The sequence below is a fragment of the Pezoporus flaviventris genome, unplaced genomic scaffold (assembly GCF_033815535.1).
Source record: "Pezoporus flaviventris isolate CSIRO_AGI_PZ_B2104156 unplaced genomic scaffold, CSIRO_AGI_Pfla_v1 ptg000001l, whole genome shotgun sequence".
In the NCBI taxonomy this organism is placed as follows: Eukaryota; Metazoa; Chordata; class Aves; order Psittaciformes; family Psittacidae; genus Pezoporus; species Pezoporus flaviventris.
In genome coordinates this window covers 41,052,473-41,070,846 of record NW_026892549.1, presented here as the reverse complement: position 1 = coordinate 41,070,846, position 18,374 = coordinate 41,052,473, and the positions used below count along the sequence as shown (strand labels likewise).

The following is an 18,374-nucleotide window of genomic DNA, read 5'->3' as shown; positions in this document are numbered from 1 at the left end:
TCGTATCAGAATTTCCATTAAAAAAACTCCGAACTTTGGATTTATATATTGCCTTCTAAACTATACCAGTAACACCCAGTGTTCAGTTTGGGGGTTGGAACTAAATGATGTTAAGGTTCTTTCAAACCCTAACTATTCTATGATTCTATTCTAATCATTTGCCAGCTGCTTATATATGTTGTATGGAGAGAATACAAATGTAAGATTACTCTTCTGGTTAGTTTACCTGATTAATCTTGCATAGTTAGCAGGGACAGTGGGGCACATTGACTTTGTCTTAATTCTTTAATCATTAGCTTTGATTTAAATTTTGTTAGGCTCTGAGTAAGCAAAAACTAAGTCTGAAAAGTAAAGAGTTTTTGTAGAAAGAAAAACATTTGCAAGAAACCAACATCAAAAGGATAATATGTGAACACTAATCATTTTGATTAGTTTTAAAGTACCCATGTTTTTCTAAGAATCAGTAGTCATAATGAGAGTTAAATACTGACTAAATTTAAGGAAGCATCAGTAATTATATAATTATATTCACTTTGTGTTGAAGTAACTTTTACCTAGAAATTATTGATCACAACCTAAACATCTACCTTTTTTTTTAATGTACAGATTGAAATATAAGAAAGATTTGGACTGTATTTGTTCAGCAACTTCATGTTTTTATGAGGAACTTCCCATACATTTAAATGTGGTTTCTTCTGTTTATTTTAGTACTTCCCATTCGTAACTGATAGTGGGGCCCAAACATTTAAACACTTCTGTAAATGGAAAATCGGTGTCCCCTTTGAATACTTTTGCCTGTGGTTGATTACCTGGCTGACTTCCATAGGCAGTGATAAAAACTGTATTTTTATATTCATATATACTAATTTTGCAGAATCAGTATCTGCATTTTCTTTGTTTTAATAAAGATGTTAATAGGTACGTGTGAATAGGATGGATTATTATCCATTCCTCACAAAGCCTCACCCTTGTTTTGTTACTGCAACTATACCAAATAATGATTTTTTTTTTTTTTTTAAAGCTGGTGTATGCTAACTGTTCTTAAAACACTGCATATGGTAATACTAATTCTGGATTTACTAATACTGTGTTTTCTGTGTAATTCACCATTGCCTTGGAGGAGGTTATAGGAATTGCAAAATATTTTCAATATTTTAACAATTTCTTTAATTGATACTTATTTTCCAAAATTTCCTGTTTATTATGAGGAGTAATAAACTCCTACCATATCTCCGGTTGTTTATTATACCAAAGGAATCATGCCAAAGGGTGGAACAATTTACCATAATAGCATACTTTCTAGGGGTTGATCATTTAGTTTTTTCCTGTAGCATATCATATTCAGCTGTGATATGAAAAGAGATCCCACTTGTAATATTTGTAACATTGCCCATTAGTAATATATTCTGTAGGAAAACTAGGAATTGAATAAAAAAAAAACATCTGGAAGAACATAAGTAGAAGATGAGCTTTTGGGGAAGTTTTGTCCTTAAGTATCTGTATAGCAGACTAGACAGGAATACAGGCTTCCAAATCTATAGTATTGCTTTAAGAATTTTTGTAACTTAATTTTTTTGTGCATTTCAGATATCCTGGTGGATTTTATCTAAGTAGTAATATAAACTTGCATTTCCAATAACCATTTGCTGCAATAAGTCTGAAATAATTGTTCAGAGTAGCTTTCTTAATTTGGAAATATAGTTAGGATTTTATCCTTTGTGATATATAATAATTTGTAGAAGGACAATACCTTCTTATAACTGTATTTTTTGTGTGTAGCATAGTCCTTCTTCAACTGTATTTTTCCTGAGACTCTTGGAAAAGGAAAACTTCAGAAGTGGTTTTAATTATCAAGAAGAAAATACTTATTCTGACATTTCTGTTGAAAGACAAAGGTTTACTGATGATTAGTGTTCATGCAGATGCTGGAAAAATAGCCTCGACTGATAATGTGTCTGCATTAAGATCTTCCAAACACTGGCACCTCTCTGTTTTTATAAGGCTGATATTTCTCTTTAGTTGTTTACAGCTTCTTCCACATTTTAATTTTTTAGAGATTGAGTAATTTTGTTTTGGACTGTTACTCTTAGATGCCTCTAGATCTGTCACCTCTTGCCACGCCAATTATAAGAAATAAAATTGAAGAACCTTCCGTTGTAGAGACAACTCATCAAGATAGTCCTTTACCTCATCCAGAGTCTACTACCAATGATGAAAAGGTCAGGCCTTTTTTTTCTTCCTTTTGGAATTTATTTTTCAAATTTTCTCATAATCTGTAAGTTTATTTTACATGATGATAGCCACACAACTTAGCTGGTTGAAATGAGAAGAATTTTCATGTGCTGTGTTCCTGTGGATATATGCTTCATTTGTTTAATTTTTTAGTTAGCTCTGCTTGCTGCAGTTGTTTCTTTGCCTCACACTGGCCATCCAGCGAAGCTAGAAAGGAAATAAAATTTAATATTCAGTATTGTGTGCAGTTCTGGTGTCCTCAACATGAAAAGGACATGGAACTGTTGGAACAAGTCCAGAGGAGGGCCACGAGGATGATCAGGGGACTGGAGCACCTCCTGTATGAAGACAGGCTGAGGAAGTTGGGGCTGTTCAGCCTGGAGAAGAGAAGGCTGTGTGGAGACCTCATAGCAGCCTTCCAGTATCTGAAGGGGGGCTATAGGGATGCTGGGGATGGACTATTCATTAGGGACTGTGGTGATAGGACAAGGGGTGGTGGGTTAAAACTTCCAACAGGGGAAGTTTAGATTGGATATAAGGAAGAAATTCTTTCCTGTGAGGGTGGTGAGGCACTGGAATGGGTTGCCCAGGGAAGTTGTGAATGCTCCATCCCTGGCGGTGTTTAAGGCCAGGTTGGACAGAGCTTTAGGTGGCATGGTTTAGTGTGAGGTGTTCCTGCCATGGCAGGGGGATAGGAACTAGATGATCTTAAGGTCCTTTCCAACTGTAACTATTCTATGATTCTATGTTAGAAAAAGCTGAAGGGGCTCTTTAAACTGTTTTATGCATCATAACAAGAAAAGAAAGCTCAGTTTCTTTGCTTTGTTTTTAATAATGTCAACAGTTTGTGACTCTTCATGTGTACAATTTTATGTTTACCCTATGTTTTACCATAAATAGGTTTGTAGAACAGTAGGGGATGTTCTGCAGAAATGTGCAAGGATGAATGCCTTTCAAAGCTAAGGACCAGATCATTTTGTTTCAAATGTTACACTCAGCTATAGCAGTGTTGTTTAAAAGTGGTAATCCTGGGCATCTGCTTGTTTAGTGTTTACTTGAATACTTATAGAAGACTGAGGTATTATCCCTCACTACAGGATATTGCAGTCAAATCAGTTTTAGAACTATTGCTCTAAGAAATAAGTGGTCAAATAGTAATGGTAACTTTGATATGTGACTTGCAGAGTTTTCATCATATCAGGTTCTCTTGAAGAACACAAAATGAAGCGAAGTCAGTGGAATTCATTATTTCTCTTCCTACTTCAATAGATAAAAATATGAGAAGCAAAACATAATAAAGCAATATGGTTGTTCTAGTCAGTCTTTTCGCTATGTGCATCTTCAGTGGGCAGCCTGTGTTTGAGGGACTTGGCTACCTTATTCCTGAAAAACAGCAGGATACAGAGGTGATTCACACTGGAAGGAACTGCAGGATTTCCTGGTCCAACTTCTTCCTCAAAGCAGGGGCTAGCTCTGACATAAGACCGAGTTACTCTTGGATTTATACAGTCTGGTCTTGAAACTTCTGAGAACAGAAGTGGCACAACCTCTCAGTGCTTCCAGTGCCAGGCTGACCTTGTGAAAGTGTTTTTCTATGGTTCCAGTCTGAACATCTCTGGTTTCAGCTTGCACCCCTTCTCTTATCCTGCCAAGAGCCACGAGTGTGAGAAGAGCCTTAAGTGTGTGACAGAAATTTAAGAGAGTGTCAGTTCAGATTTGGCTTTACAAAGCTCTGTTGAGTTTTATTAGTTAGCAAGGATGGGTAATCATAGGTAATCAAGGCAATCATACAGTCTCAAAAATAATAAAAGTAGTTTAAAGGAATACATGTGAAGAGCTGCTTAGATTAAGCAAATCATAGTCCAAGTCTTAAGCTGTTTTTATTTCATCTTTATTTCAGAGGTTAGTTTGTTTTTTTTTGCTGCAAATACTTATTCTAAGTACTCTAATTTCAGCAGGAGATAATATCTGTATACAGTAATGGTTCAGTATCTCATTAGCAGCATTACAAGTGAAAATTATATCTCAATGCTTGGCAGTACTTATAAACTTCTTTCATTTGTGATGTAATTTCAGTGTTGTAACAGTGCTGAAGTGAAAAGCTGCTGCTGCTCAATGCTGTTCTGATGTCTGATTGTAGAGGCAGGCTGAGCATGGATGAGGGTGCTGCTTGGGAGTATGCTGCTGCTGAATGTGGCCTGCAGAAGTTGAGAAACATGAGTGGAGTGCTGCTGTTTTCTCAGTTAGATTTTTATATTCTTCTGTAGACGTATTGAAGGAGGGAATTTGTTTTTTTCAGGGCATAGCTGGTTTTAGTATGTATACCTATGCACTGTAACCACTTTGTTGCCTGAATATATTTTAGTAGCCTTAAATGATTACAATTCGTTACTGTATGTGCAAGGCAGTCGTAAGTTTCCTTGTAGCTGTCCAAGGAATTTCTTAGAGACTTGTAAAAAATCATACTTAATTACTTTCCTAGTTTTCTGAGAGTTCTGGGAGTTCTATTAGGCTTCAGTAAGAGTTGATATTCTGCTTTGAATAGACCAAGATATTATTAGAAATATTTTAAGCCTTTTAGCCTTAAAATAATAAGCAAATGAAACCTAAGTAATTCTTTGAGAGCTTTCATGCTCATTATAGTTTCTGAGTAACAATACTTCAAAGGGTGACCCTCAGCAGTTTCCCAAGTTGCTTAGTCCTTGTCAGATAGCTAATTGCCTAACTTAATTTTTTAAATCCAATTGTTTTCTTACAGTAGTAATCAGTTATGCTATTAGTTCTGGTCATCTACATTACTGTGTAAAGAATTCTCTGTATTCATTGGTAGCATTAGGAAGTTACTGCATGGTATTTACTCTTTGATATGAAATACTTGTGGTATGATTCGCACTGTTGCTTTGGATGTTGTATGAATTGTATAGCCTGTTTATGCTAGCATACAGATTCAGCTGATGTTCTAAGTTCATGATTCATTGCAAATCAACAGGGATGGTTTTCTCTGGAATTTATCCTTTTTTGGGAGACTTGCACACACTGCCTCTCAGCACTTCTTGGCCTTCTGTATTTTGGTAGCTGTTTCCCCATCCACACAGACAGGTATTTACAGAAGACACTGGCACAAACCCATACAGAAGAGGCTGGTATGGGATTCCTGTTGCTGAGAATGTGTGAATATCTGTTTAGTTTACATTTTTTGTTAAAGCTATATATGCATGGCTTCATGGCTGCTCTAAGCTGACAGTCTTCATCCCTTTTTCATGGAAATAAGAATTACTTTGCCATAGCTATTTATTCTGTGATGTTAATATATCTAAATTTACATTTATACATATACTTTTATAGACATGTGGTTGCCATGTGTAAGACTGTTACAGGTGAAAGGAATAACAGGGAAAAAAAAAAAAGCTCTTAGACCTCTGTTGGCAGCAGCCATGATGTTCCTGTGTTAGATCCCTGCAGTGGGAATGGACTTTGTTGCTCCTTGCTCACAGTAATAAGACAGGTAATAGTGGCAAAAAACAAGCATGAAAGGGTGAAGCTGAAACCAGTGAAGAATGACACAATAATAATTTCTGAATTGACCATTGCCAAAAGATTATCAGGGCAAGTATTCCCCCCTTATACCTTCCTCTAATTTCCCACAGTCAAGCAGTTCAGTCTCCTTTATGTTTTTCTATGGCTCTTCTCACTGAATAAAATCTGTATAGCTGTTATATCAAATTCCTTATTTGCAAAGCAGTGTTTAATCCTGTCTTAAGAGTATGCATTAATCAACTCTTAATTTTTTTTTGTTTCCATAATTCTATGCTGAATGTTATCTTCTTGTGACTGAATGCTCATCTATAATTCTAGCTATTGTGTTCATATATAACATTTATAAATACACCAGATTGTACTAAAGAAAAAAATTCTTGCTTTCCTCAATACAGCTCATTTTTACACTCCAAAACGTCTTGTTTGCTGTAACTATCTTCTAGGTCCCTTGGGGAAAAGCCTGAACAAACTAATGAACCCTGATGGCAAATCTAGCCTCTGAGCTTCTGAAGGGAGAAAACTTAATCACCTAACGTCCGTCCTTTCTTAAAGCCCAGTTTGCCAGACCACTTACAGTTCTATAAAGTGCTCAGAGGAGCACACGTATTTTGCAATGGATGTTTAAATAAAAACAATCTGTAAGACAGCTAAGACCTTACTACTTAAAGCTTTGTGGATGTATTTTAAAAACTTAAGCTTAATTCACAGTAAATGGTAATCAGTGTAGCCTATAGGACACAGGTCTGATACGTTTGTTTGAATTATGGTTTAACAGTGGAGCAACTAAATGCTGCTGGTCTTACGAGTTTAGTTTTATGTGCCATTGATTGCAGTAGCTAGTGTCAAAAGAAGAAATAACTAGGAAAAATCCTGTCTGAAGGTAAATCTGAAGTCTGACAGTATCAAGGGTTTCCTGAGGAGGAAGGCATTGGTTACAATAAGATACATCTAGGTTTTCAGAAACAGCAAATGCAGGTTATGCATTCTAATTGATAAGGTACTTTACTTGATTGCTAAGCTACGAACTATAGTCAGTTCTGTCCACTACTTACATGCAACTGACGAATTTTAATTTCGGTACTCAAATAATTTCTTCTGCATCAGGATATGCATATATTTTGCAAAGCTATGAATGTAACCCTTCAAGTATTTCTAGCTTAGTAGCACTCTAGTTAATAGAAGTACATGGAAAATGATAAAGGTTTATTAAAAAAGACAAATTTTGTTTTGGTTTAATTTTTTTTCCTTTTTATTGAACCATAAAACTTCTGTTTCTCTTGTTTAAATCCAGAACAATGGACTGAACCTGAAATGTACATAAAGACACCATAAAATATTGGTTTTTTTTTTTTATTCAGAGTGTGGGTAAACATGGTGGTGCTGATAGTGCTGTGGGTTTCTTGGCACAAAACCACTTAATACCTGATCAAAACTGAATTATAAATAATAGTAGCCTTAGCATAAGTTGAGACAAGGTTTGTCGTAAACTAAAATCACTGCTGTTGGAACAGTTTCGCTTTGATGGTGTAAATTATTCATCCAAAGGGGGGTGTTTTTGAATGTCTTTAATTGTATAACAGATTCTACTTGTATAATGGGATAGAAATCCTGATCTTTTCTGTCAAACTGTGTTCATTTAACAGTCAGAATTAATGGTCTATAATTGTATTTTACAAACTGATGACTTTTTTTTTCATTCCCACAGGAAGTGTCACTGCAGCAGACTGCACAGCCTACATCAACAATAGTTCGTCCAGCGTCGCTGCAGGTTCCTAATGTACTACTTACAAGTTCTGACTCAAGTGTTATTATTCAGCAGGCAATACCATCACCAACGTCTAGTACTGTTATTACCCAGGCTCCATCCTCTAACAGACCAGTAGTGTAAGTTACATAAGTCTTAGTAAAATGTTTTCTTATGGAATTGGAAAATATTTTGTCTTGTTTACTTTCAGTTACTGTTTCTGTAGTTTATGTACAAATTTCAGATGCTTTGGTGTAATGTGGTGCTTTACTACATATGACACATAAAACTTTCAGTACATGTGAAATATAATTCCATGTTCTCCACATCACTAAATCCATGGTTTTGATCTCCAAATAAGTATTACATTATAGCTGTAAACAAACCAACCAATTTAAAATAATGTGTAAACTTGTTCTCTTCTCTGAGTAAGTTTTCTTTTATATAGTTCATTCCTTTTTCAGTCCAGTTCCAGGTCCTTTTCCTCTGCTGTTACATCTTCCTAATGGACAAACCATGCCTGTTGCTATTCCTGCATCTATCACAAATTCTAATGTGCATGTCCCTGCTGCAGTTCCAGTAAGTAAGCATGATGCTATATTAATTTGAAAGTGGAGCAGATTTGCATAAGTGCAGCATAGAACTTAGTTTTAAGCAGTTTGATAGCTGTTTTGGCTTCAGAGGGTAGTGCTGTCATATGCTCTCTGTTATGATAACATACTCAGGTTTTCTTCATTTTTATACTTTATCTGGTCAGCTTGTTAGACCTGTCACCATGGTGCCTAGTATCCCAGGAATCCCAGGGCCCTCCTCCCCACAGCCAGTGCAGTCTGAGGCTAAATTGGTAAGTGAAAAACTCCATTATTCCTCAAGAAGAGTAACTTGAGCAATTAATTAAATTCTATTGCTTTTTAAAACAGCTCTAGTTTTCTTTTGTTAGTCTAAATTCTGCAAGTACAAATTTAATAAAAACAATTTAATAAAAAAATAACAGCTGCATTTACTTTACAGATATTTCAAATTCCAGCCTATGTTAGTTCTGATATTAATGGTCGTTTTGATCTTATTTTCAATCATTAGTTAAAAATCTAGTTAATTTAAAATAAACTCCTTGCTCCTGTATTGGAGGATGAGAAGTGTTAGTTGGAAGAAAGACAAGACTAGTAGCATGTTAACAGTGAACATCACCATCTGAGAAGCAGAATATGTTTTCCTCCCTAAGATATATTTCTTTAAAAAACTAGGAAAAGGTTTTTTCTTAACAATGTTTTCAGAATCTCAGCTGAATATAGTTCATTTGGCAAGAGTTTTTTAATTAGATTTGTAGTACTGACATAGTTAAGAAATTGTTTTGTGTGGCGGTTGTTTCTGTTGTTTTGGGGCAGTTTTGGGGTTTATTTGGGAAAATCATGAGTAGATGTTTTGTTTGTTTTTTTTCCCCAGTAATAGTGATCCAGTTATGGTGATAGTTTGATCAATTTCTTGAAAAATCATCTGCAGCATTAGGCAGTTGCTTATTTGGTTTTGCTCTCCTGTTTCTTCCAACTGTTCTAAAGCAATAAAAAATTATTATTAAACAATAATTAACCCATTTATGTATTTATAAGATGCCTCTGTAAATAGTATGTATCTTGTGAAGTAGTGTTCCTCTTCTGACTCTTTACTTTGTGCTGAAAAAGAATCAGGAACACCTGCTAGATAAAAGGTATTGTTGTACTTAAGTGTTGTGAAGTGAAAGGATGCCCTTAAAATCCTTTCTTATTTCATTTCTCTCGACCTAAACCTGTAGGTTTTCTTTGCTTACCCATTTTCTCTCTTCAAATCATAATATAAAAACCAGTGAGTCTTTGAATACTAATTACTCTGCTGTCTGGAGTAATGGGATTCCAGTATATACACTGGACCACATTCACCAAATAGTGAAATTAAGGTGGAGAGCTGGTCACTAGTACACTGACTTTTCCTAATGCTGTAAGGTCTTCCATCATTTTCCTCCATTGTTGAACACGATGACTTTTAAAATAGTGTAGCGAGGGACAGAAAGGAAGAAGGTCTGTTTCTGTATATCCTTGTACCCCTGGGGATGGGAAAAGGAATCCTTTAATAATTGAGTATTTAAATGTAACCATCTCTGATGAAATGAATTTATTAAATCTACGGGAGAAGAGTGTCAGAAAGTGAAAACAAGAACTCTTTTCTCAGAAATCGTGCATTTCATAGGAGGTTCATGCACTGAATTCTGCTTTGAAATCTGGGAGAAACTGATTCCAAATAAATTTTTTATATGGACAAGAAATTAGGTTTTTAAGCATATTACTGAGTGATTTGTTTTTACAGAGTTTTAAAGGAGAAAAGGAAATATATGTATCTGAGGAAGAGTTTGATCTCACATTGGAAGGAGCAATCACTCAGATGCAAAGAAAAGCAAAGATCATTAGGCTTAAAATTTAACAGTCTCATTAGTCTTCTCGTTAGAATTTAGCAAATACATGCACTTCAGTGATTGCTTATTTTTTTTTTTTGAGACTGTAAAAAAAGGTTATTTGCTGTATTTCTTCTTTCCTTTCTTGTTGCTTAATATAAAGCATGAGCAGAATTCAAGAATATCAGAATTCTGTATACTACTTATGCTCATTTACTTTTATATAGTGCCTATTCACAAAAATAAAAACCGTAATTTCTTATCGTTTCTAAAGGAAAGGCAGTTTAATGAGAGACTTTATGTAGGAAAGCTTCTAACAGGAAGACTAACTCACATTGCCATGTAATGTATTGTTGGCAGATACGTGATGGTTTATTAACTGTAAAGGTCCATTTAAATTTTTAAATTTAAGTCTGCAATGCTAAATCCTTTCTTTTTCGTGGATCTTTTGGAAATAATTTTGCTTCCTACATACTAAGTTCTGGAAAGTCATGGTAATCAGGTTTATTTGTCACTTGTCTTCATATTAAGCCAACAGAAGACTTAATATTTAGTTTTACTTGCTTGCTTTTTATTTCAGTAATAGTTTACGTTTAAAGTCGAAATACAAGCTATCACACTAAACTTTAGTAAGTGAACACTGTATGTTTCATCACAGTATATATTTCATCTATTAATAGCATACTGTAATTTGTGGATTTACTGCTATGTTAGCAGAACACTAGGAACACACCTCCTGTGTCCTTTGGCCTACCATAGCCACATTTCTCGCTCATGTTGGGAGTTAGCCCTGAAGGGCAAAGTAGTCCAGGAAGGCTGGACGTGCTTCAGGAAGGGAATTTTAAAGATGTGGAAGCAGGCTATCTCCATGTCCTGAAAGACAAGCCATTGGGGAAGAAGACTGGCTTGGCTAAACGGAGAGCTTTGGCTGAATGTTGATAAAAGAGAGTTTATAGCCTTTGGAAGAAGGAAAGACTACAAGTATGTTGTGAGGTTATGCAAAGAAAAAATTAGAAGGGTCAAAGCACAGCTAGAACTTAATCTGGGTACTTCTATAAAAGACGATTATAAATGTTTCTGTAAATACATTAGCAACAAAAAGAGGGTGAAGAAAAATCTCTATCCTCTATTGGATGTGGGGTAAAACATAGGAACAAAGGATGAGGAAAAGGCTGAGTTACTCAATGCCTTGTTTCTCTCAGTCTTTAATACTAAGAGCAGTTATACTATGGGTACCCAGCACCCTGAACTGAAGGACAGTGACAGGGTGCAGGATGAAGTCCCCATAATCCAAGGGGAAATGATTATCAACCTGCTACACCACTTAGACACACACAAGTCTATGGTGCTGGGTGGGATCCACCCAGGGTATTGAGCCAACTGGCAGAAGTGCTCACTGAGCCACTTTCAGCCATGTAGCAGCAGTCCTGGCCAACTGAGGAGGTTCCAGTTGACTGGAAGTTAGCAAATGTGACTTCCATCTACAAGAAGGGCTGAAAGGGGGATCCAGGGAACTACAGGCCTGCCAGCCTGACCTCGGTGCACAAGTCTTCTGAGGAGCAGCTGAGGGAACTGGGGTAGTTTAGTCTGGAGAAAAGGAGGCTCAGGGAGAGCTTACGTTCTCTTCAACTAGCTGAAAGGAGGTTTGTAATAGATCTTTGGAATTTTCTTAGTTGTTGCTTTGTTTTACTTGTTACTCATTATTTGGAGACAGTTTTTATTGTTCTTTATAGACAGACCTTGCAATCTCATGGATTTTTTTCATATTATAAAATATGGAAATAGAATATGTAGCAAATACAAAAAACATGCTCGGACAGTTTCCTAACATTGCGACTGTTCCTCAGCTATTGAAGGAAATTTGATAGTGTATGGGATGCAAAATTTGTAAAGTTAATGTGTGTTTTTGTATCTCCGAAGGGTTTTGTCATACATGCTTTTGACTATCATTGTTTGAGTGTTTCTTTTATTCAAAGGTCATACTTTCCTAATAAGGCATTCTGCAGTATGACTGTACTGTTTCAAGGTATTATTAATTAACACAGGTCTACCTACTTCAGAGTTTGAGTGAAATACTTGAAGAACTGTTTGCAAAAACTTTATCACTTATAATCACTTATACAATATCCCCAGATTGCTGAATTGTTGTCAGATATAGATCTGTCCTATGCAAAACAACTCCTTATGTTTCAGATGACTGGCACAAACCAAGGCAAGAGCCAGGCGCTTCCCTTCATTTGTGGTTTGTGCCTTTCACTACATCTGCTATTTCAGCAGTTCATTTCTTGCATGGCATTTCAAGGAACTAATGTATTTTAGAATTTTATAATAAGGAAAGCACTTTGTGCTCTGATTTCAGTTCTCAGTCATTCTGTCCTCTCTTACCTTTTTACAAAAGGGTATTGTTGTACAGACTTCCATTATTTATTAAGTGAAGGTGAGAACTTAAGTTGATACAAATCAGATTAGAGATTGTAGTGCCATTATTTCCTAGTGCTATGGAGTTTAATTATTTAAATATGGGTTTGAGGAACTTTTCTATCTTTTTTATTAATGGAAAAATAACGCACTTCTATTTTGATGAATACCTGTTCTTTCCTACGACTTGCATATGCCAAACTGTACATAAAGCATCATATCTTTCTTTTACTAAAGTTCATTCATGATTTTATAAAAATTGACATTTTGATTTCTAAAAGCTAATGCTTAAAATAACTGGCAGAAGATCTTTTTGGTCATGTGCATAGGATGCCATCTTGTAACACAAATTTTTAATTCAGCTATCCTAGAAGTCTTCAAACCTGTTAAAGATAAGGGAGCTAACACTTAATTTTATTGTCTAGTACTGAAGTTATTGTAGTGAACATAGCTGGTCCGTTCACACCTGTGAAAGGCACTATTTTTGAAGGTTCTTGGATCCTTTTTATCCTATTGCTGATAGAACTAAAGTGAAATATGACTAGGGATTTTATTCGGACACAAGCTGTCTTTTAGAATCATAGAGTCAACTAGGTTGGAAAAGACCTTTAAGATCATCAAGTCCAACCACTACCCCAGCACTGCCAAGACCACCACTAAACCGTAACACTGAGGGCCTCATCTACATGGTTTTTGAACACTTCCAGGGATGGTGATTCCATCACTTTCCTGGGAAGCCTGTTCCAGTGTCTGATCACCCTTTTGACGAAGAAATTTCTCCTAATAGCCAGCCTAAACTCCCCCTGCTGCAGCTTGAGGCTGTTACCTCTTGTCCTACTGCTTGTTTCCTGGGGGAAGAGACTGACCCCCACCTCACTACAACCTCCTTTCAGTAGCTGTAGGGAGTGATAAATCAGGTCTCCCCCTGAGCCTTCTTTTCTCCAGACTAAACAACTCCAGTTCCTTCAGCCATTCCGTATAAGATTTCTGCTGCATACCGTTTACTGCTACTGTTTTGAAAATGTCCTTGTATCTTGTACTGAGAATAACATTCAGTAGGGGCAAAAATGAATTCCAGATTTCTGTGGCACACTGAATAATATAAATTGTATTTTTTTTTATGTGACTCCGTATGTATTGCTATGCTAAAGAAATCAAATGCAGAACTCGGTTTTGTGGTTATTTTAGAGAGGCTTAGAAGCAGATGCAATATCTGTTTAAAAAGAGCCAGAACAAAAAAAGTTCCTCATTAAGGCAAGGATGTATGTTTCTAAACATTACAGAGTTGCTTCTGATCCTTTTGTGAGAAGATCTGTAACTGTATGCTTTCTGTATATGAAACATGAGACATGAGTTACTTGTAAAACCGCCTTTTTTTGAGTGTATAGCTTGTAGATGCAGACTTAATGTTCAGACCCTTCTGCATAGATTGCAGAAGCTTCTAAAGAACTTAAAAATTGCTCTATCACTAGGTATTTCCCTCTGTCTCCTCCTACCCATATAAATACCCATATAAATTTATACCCATATAAAACCTTTTGTCACAATCTGAGAAATACCTTGCACACAGTGGGCAACCAGTAGGCTTTCTGCAGGAGGTTACCACTGAGAAGTGACAGAGGGCAGCTTGGCAAATGTTCAGAAACCGACATTAACTTGCTGGAGCCCGGCATGGGACCTTGTGTTCAGCAGAATTCTTCTGACCTGTCTCTCTACATGCCGAGCTAATCAGCAAACACCTAATGAGCCTACTCTAAAGAAACAGGCCCTCTCACAACCTACTTCATTTTCGTATGTTCTCTGGGGGTGGAAAGACAAGACTTCATAAGGACTGATGATGCTGCAAAGACCACAATAATGATAATTAACTTGCTGAATTTAGAAGATTATGCTGTTAATTAGTTGCAAAATAAAGATAAGTAATAGAGCAGCAGATGGTAGGATAACACCCAGGAGAAGGAGGGTTATTACTCTGATGAGCTTTTGTGGCAGATATGAAATATGGATCTGAGTTTTTCACAAATTGTTTCTGGAGAATATTATCTTGTTTCTGTGAGCTCTTGATAGAATGATCTAGTCCTACCAAATTTTGACAGATGTGGTGAGGATTTGTTTTCAAGGATATACGTGAACATAAAACCTTGCTAATGAAGACTTTAAAAGCTGTTAAGCTATTTGAAAACACCTATTTTATTTTGCCTCTAATAACCAAATAATATCAAACAAACCTTGGTTGTCGTCAGGTTTCTCCACATAATAACACCTCTATACACTTATTCTAATATTTGTTTGCATATGTACTTGATTTTTAAAACTAAGATTCTCATTGTATTTGAGGTAACTATCTCCCTGCTCACAGGAAGCCCAATATCCATATAGTATTTTACTCCAGGATTACCTTCTATAATATGAAACCTTTTAAATACATGAGTTGAATATCTGTTTGTGAAAATCTGTAGATACTCCTCAGATTTTCACAATATTTCTGCATTATGTATAATGTTAATCATAACAATTTCAATTTCAGATTTTAAACTTTGTAATAGAAAAGTAAAACCAATTATTTTCTATTTCTGTTTCCATAGTCCTTTACATTTAACAGTGTAATTTCCAAAAGGAGTTTATTGACTTTGAAATTTACAAAATTATAATGTTTAAATGTTAGCATTACAATAGGGAAAGCCCTCCTTTGACTGAACATCCATTGTGCCTGATGATAGATCTTTTATAATGTAAGCAGTATTGGGTGATTTCTTTCACTTTCTACTGCCACTTTGAAATTAAATGCAAAATATACATATTTAATAGCATGAACTTTCTTTTTAGCTTAACTTTGTATATATTTCTTTAAGAAATGCAGAGGTAGAAAGAATGGAGCTAGACAGTAATAACAGTTACTTACCTTATATGCACATTAAAAAACCAAACAAACCCACAAAACAAAACCAAAAAGAAAGAAACAAGAAACCAAGACCCTAAACAAACCCTAATTAGTTATGTTTCATCTCCTAAATCTTCTGAACTTGGGCTCTCTTTCATTAAAGAAAGGGATAGGCTAGGGAAACTTTTTCTTTGTAACCAACTTTAAGCAAGCACTGCAAAGCATTTTTAGAAGTTCATCGATTCTGTTGTTTTGAGGTTTTTTTGTGGAGGATACTTACATGCAGTCACGTACAGAATAGATCAGATATTCTGGCCATACACATACTAACCATATAAATGCTTGTGCTCTGTTGCTGTGAAAATTAGAAGTTAGCTTGTTATCACTGAGCTTACACATTCAGACCCTTAAGTTGGATGAAACCTCATCATTTTTATTTCGCGTAGCAGCAGAAGAGATCAAGTTACTGTGTCTTGGTTGAATGGTGTGGTGGATTGACCCAGACGCATTGTACCTGGTGTGTTGCAGATAATTTGTACTGTTAGTTCAATCTAGAGCAGTCACCACAGAAAAGACTTGCTACAGAAGTCACTGGTGAAAGATTACTTCATAGCAGCCCTGCAGAGGAGCATTGAAGTTTCTTGGTTCTCTTTGTAGTCTTTAAATGGGACATCTGCCAGTAAATACTACAGTCAACTCTAGAGATTTGATAGCTGAGGTAACTGCCATATTGCAGACCTGAAGATTTTTTTGCAGTTCTGACAGAGGTAGTCTGCAATCTTTTGTTCTGATTGTAGAATAGTGTCCAGGAAAGTCTGTCATCATGCAAGAGAGGAGAGTGCTGTTGCTGTATTCTAGTGGCTTAATTGTTGGGAGACGTATACTAGAGCTTATAGAGAATATCTACATAAATAGGTACAAAGTCTTCTACTTATTTTGAGCTGGCCGACTGCAGCCTAGCTCCAGCATTTTTAAGACATCATATTAATACTAGTACTTTGGTAATAATTTGTTCATATTCTAAAATACGATGTTACAAGTTACCAGAGTATTAACAAAATGTCAGGTATTAAGTCATTAATCTGTTCTTAAACTTGTAGTGGATTCTTTAAGTCCAGTGCTCAATAGAAAACCATTATTTAATACCATTTGTCTAGTAAGGAAAATTCTTCATTAAAACTGAAAATTCATGATGAATTATACAATACTAATGAAATTTTAAGGAAGAATTGGGAATTGTGAGCAGTCTTATATACTGAAATTTAGTGTGACCCTTTATCACTTAAGAATTTGTAAACAGACTATATTATTTTTTATAGTTTTAATAGATTTCACCAAAAGGGGAGTGAAATAATTTTCAAGAGGTAGTCAATAAAATTGTTTAAAATAATCTATAAAGCTTTCACTAGGTCTTGAATGTATTATTTACAGCTGAACTTTGAAGCTGCTGTTCTTCATAGTGGCTGTGGGTAACTAAGGAAGAACTTCAAACCTTTTAAAAAATTTTGATGTAAAATAGCATGCTGTAACAGGTTGTATATTTCTCTATATATAGTCTTTATGTATAATCTGAATCTTGTTATTATTTTGTACATTATTGAGATGTTTCAGCAAAGACCTTGGCTTTTATCTGATAATTACTTATAGGAAGGATTGTAAAGGTGAGTTTTTGTAAAGAGCATGACAAAGGGGAGTCATTACAAGCTACTTAAAAATGGATAGAGAACACTAAGATTTGTAAAACTGAAGAAGTTTGTGTTATTTTTTATTGCCTATTTTCCCTTGTGTGCTGGTTATCTTACTGATCTGTACCTTGTATAATACCAGCTTCAGCAACTGTCTGTTCACGACCTTACAGTCATCTCTCTGTGGGCATGATTCATCACAAAGGAGGCTTTTTGTTTACTTCTCCATACAGCTTACCATCGTTCTCTTGCTGAGATCCTATGTAAAGCCTCATTGCTATTGTCACGCTTGCAAGAAATTGTCCCCCATCAGTAGACTTGCGCCTAGATCGCTGTTGAAAGCCTGAAAAAAGAAACAGCTATTTTAGAGTTGAGCTTCTGTTTCCGAGTTGGAAGTAATTACTAGTATAAATATGAATATCTCCTCAAGTTAGCATGATAGAATATTTCCTTTTCTTTTCCCTCCTTTTTTTTTCTGCTCCAGAGATTGAAAGCAGCCTTGACCCAGCAGCACCCTCAGGTAACAAATGGAGATACTGCCAAGGGACATCCGAGTGGACTGGTTAGGACTCAGTCAGAGGAGCCACGACCACAATCACTACAGCAGCCTGCAACTTCAACAACTGAAACACCGGTATGACAACAAAGTAGAGAGCTACTCCTACCCACTTCTTTGTTATGCAGAAAAAAAAAAGTCTTTTTTTCTTTACTTTTGATTTGTAAAATGGGGGTTAACATGTTCTGCAGACTCCCCTAGGAGTTCATAATTATGTGGCAGTAAAATATTTATAGTTCTTATATGTTCTTTAAATGCTTCTAAAAGGTGTTATCCAAGATGCCAATTTCAAAATAAGTATTATATATCTGATCAAATTTAGAACCAAGTCCACCTGATTTCTGATCACTAAGAGAAAATACTGTGATACCTAAAAATTGTACAGCTGGTTAATATCTATTTGAAAAAGCTAAGTGCTTTCATTGTGTATTTATATTGCATCTCTTGAATATCTCATGTTATAAATACTCTTCAGAATTTTTTTTTAACTGCATCAGGTATCATGCTTATGTTAATTTGATCATCTGGGCTGCCACACAAAGTTTCTGCTGTGTGATTAAGTGTACTCTGCCATCCTGGATACTGAAAGGGAGGCTCTGAGTCTATGAATGATGTGCTGTCCCTTTGGAATGATAGATGAGAACTCCCATACTACCTTACAGTTTTTAAAAGAATATTTTCATAATCTCACATGGCAGAATTTTCAAGATGAGAAGCTTGCTGTTTAGTAATTTTGTGGTTACTTTAAAATCGGTATTTAAAAAATCAGTGTTAAAATGAAAAAAAGATTGCAAGTGTTTCATTCCTAAAAGGCTGATTTGAGTTCCCAGGTGTGTTTTTAATTATTAGCTATTCAGAATTTATGCCAAATCAATATGGCAACTGAGACGTGTTTAGGG

General features: G+C 35.6%; 1 protein-coding gene across 5 annotated transcripts in view; it reads left to right on the top strand.

The window, feature by feature from the left end:
- The window catches only part of ATF2 (activating transcription factor 2), a 45,113-nt gene that overhangs the window by 13,696 nt on the left and 13,043 nt on the right, over positions 1 to 18,374 (top strand). For 4 of the 5 annotated variants that reach the window (XM_061454015.1, XM_061453973.1, XM_061453983.1 and 1 more), the window contains 5 exons: positions 2,091 to 2,219; positions 7,475 to 7,653; positions 7,978 to 8,092; positions 8,271 to 8,357; positions 17,404 to 17,553. In XM_061454015.1, the coding sequence (XP_061309999.1) occupies positions 2,091 to 2,219; positions 7,475 to 7,653; positions 7,978 to 8,092; positions 8,271 to 8,357; positions 17,404 to 17,553 (660 nt within the window). The remainder of the gene's footprint in view (positions 1 to 2,090; positions 2,220 to 7,474; positions 7,654 to 7,977; positions 8,093 to 8,270; positions 8,358 to 17,403; positions 17,554 to 18,374) is intronic. The other variant, XM_061454004.1, reaches the window with a different exon arrangement.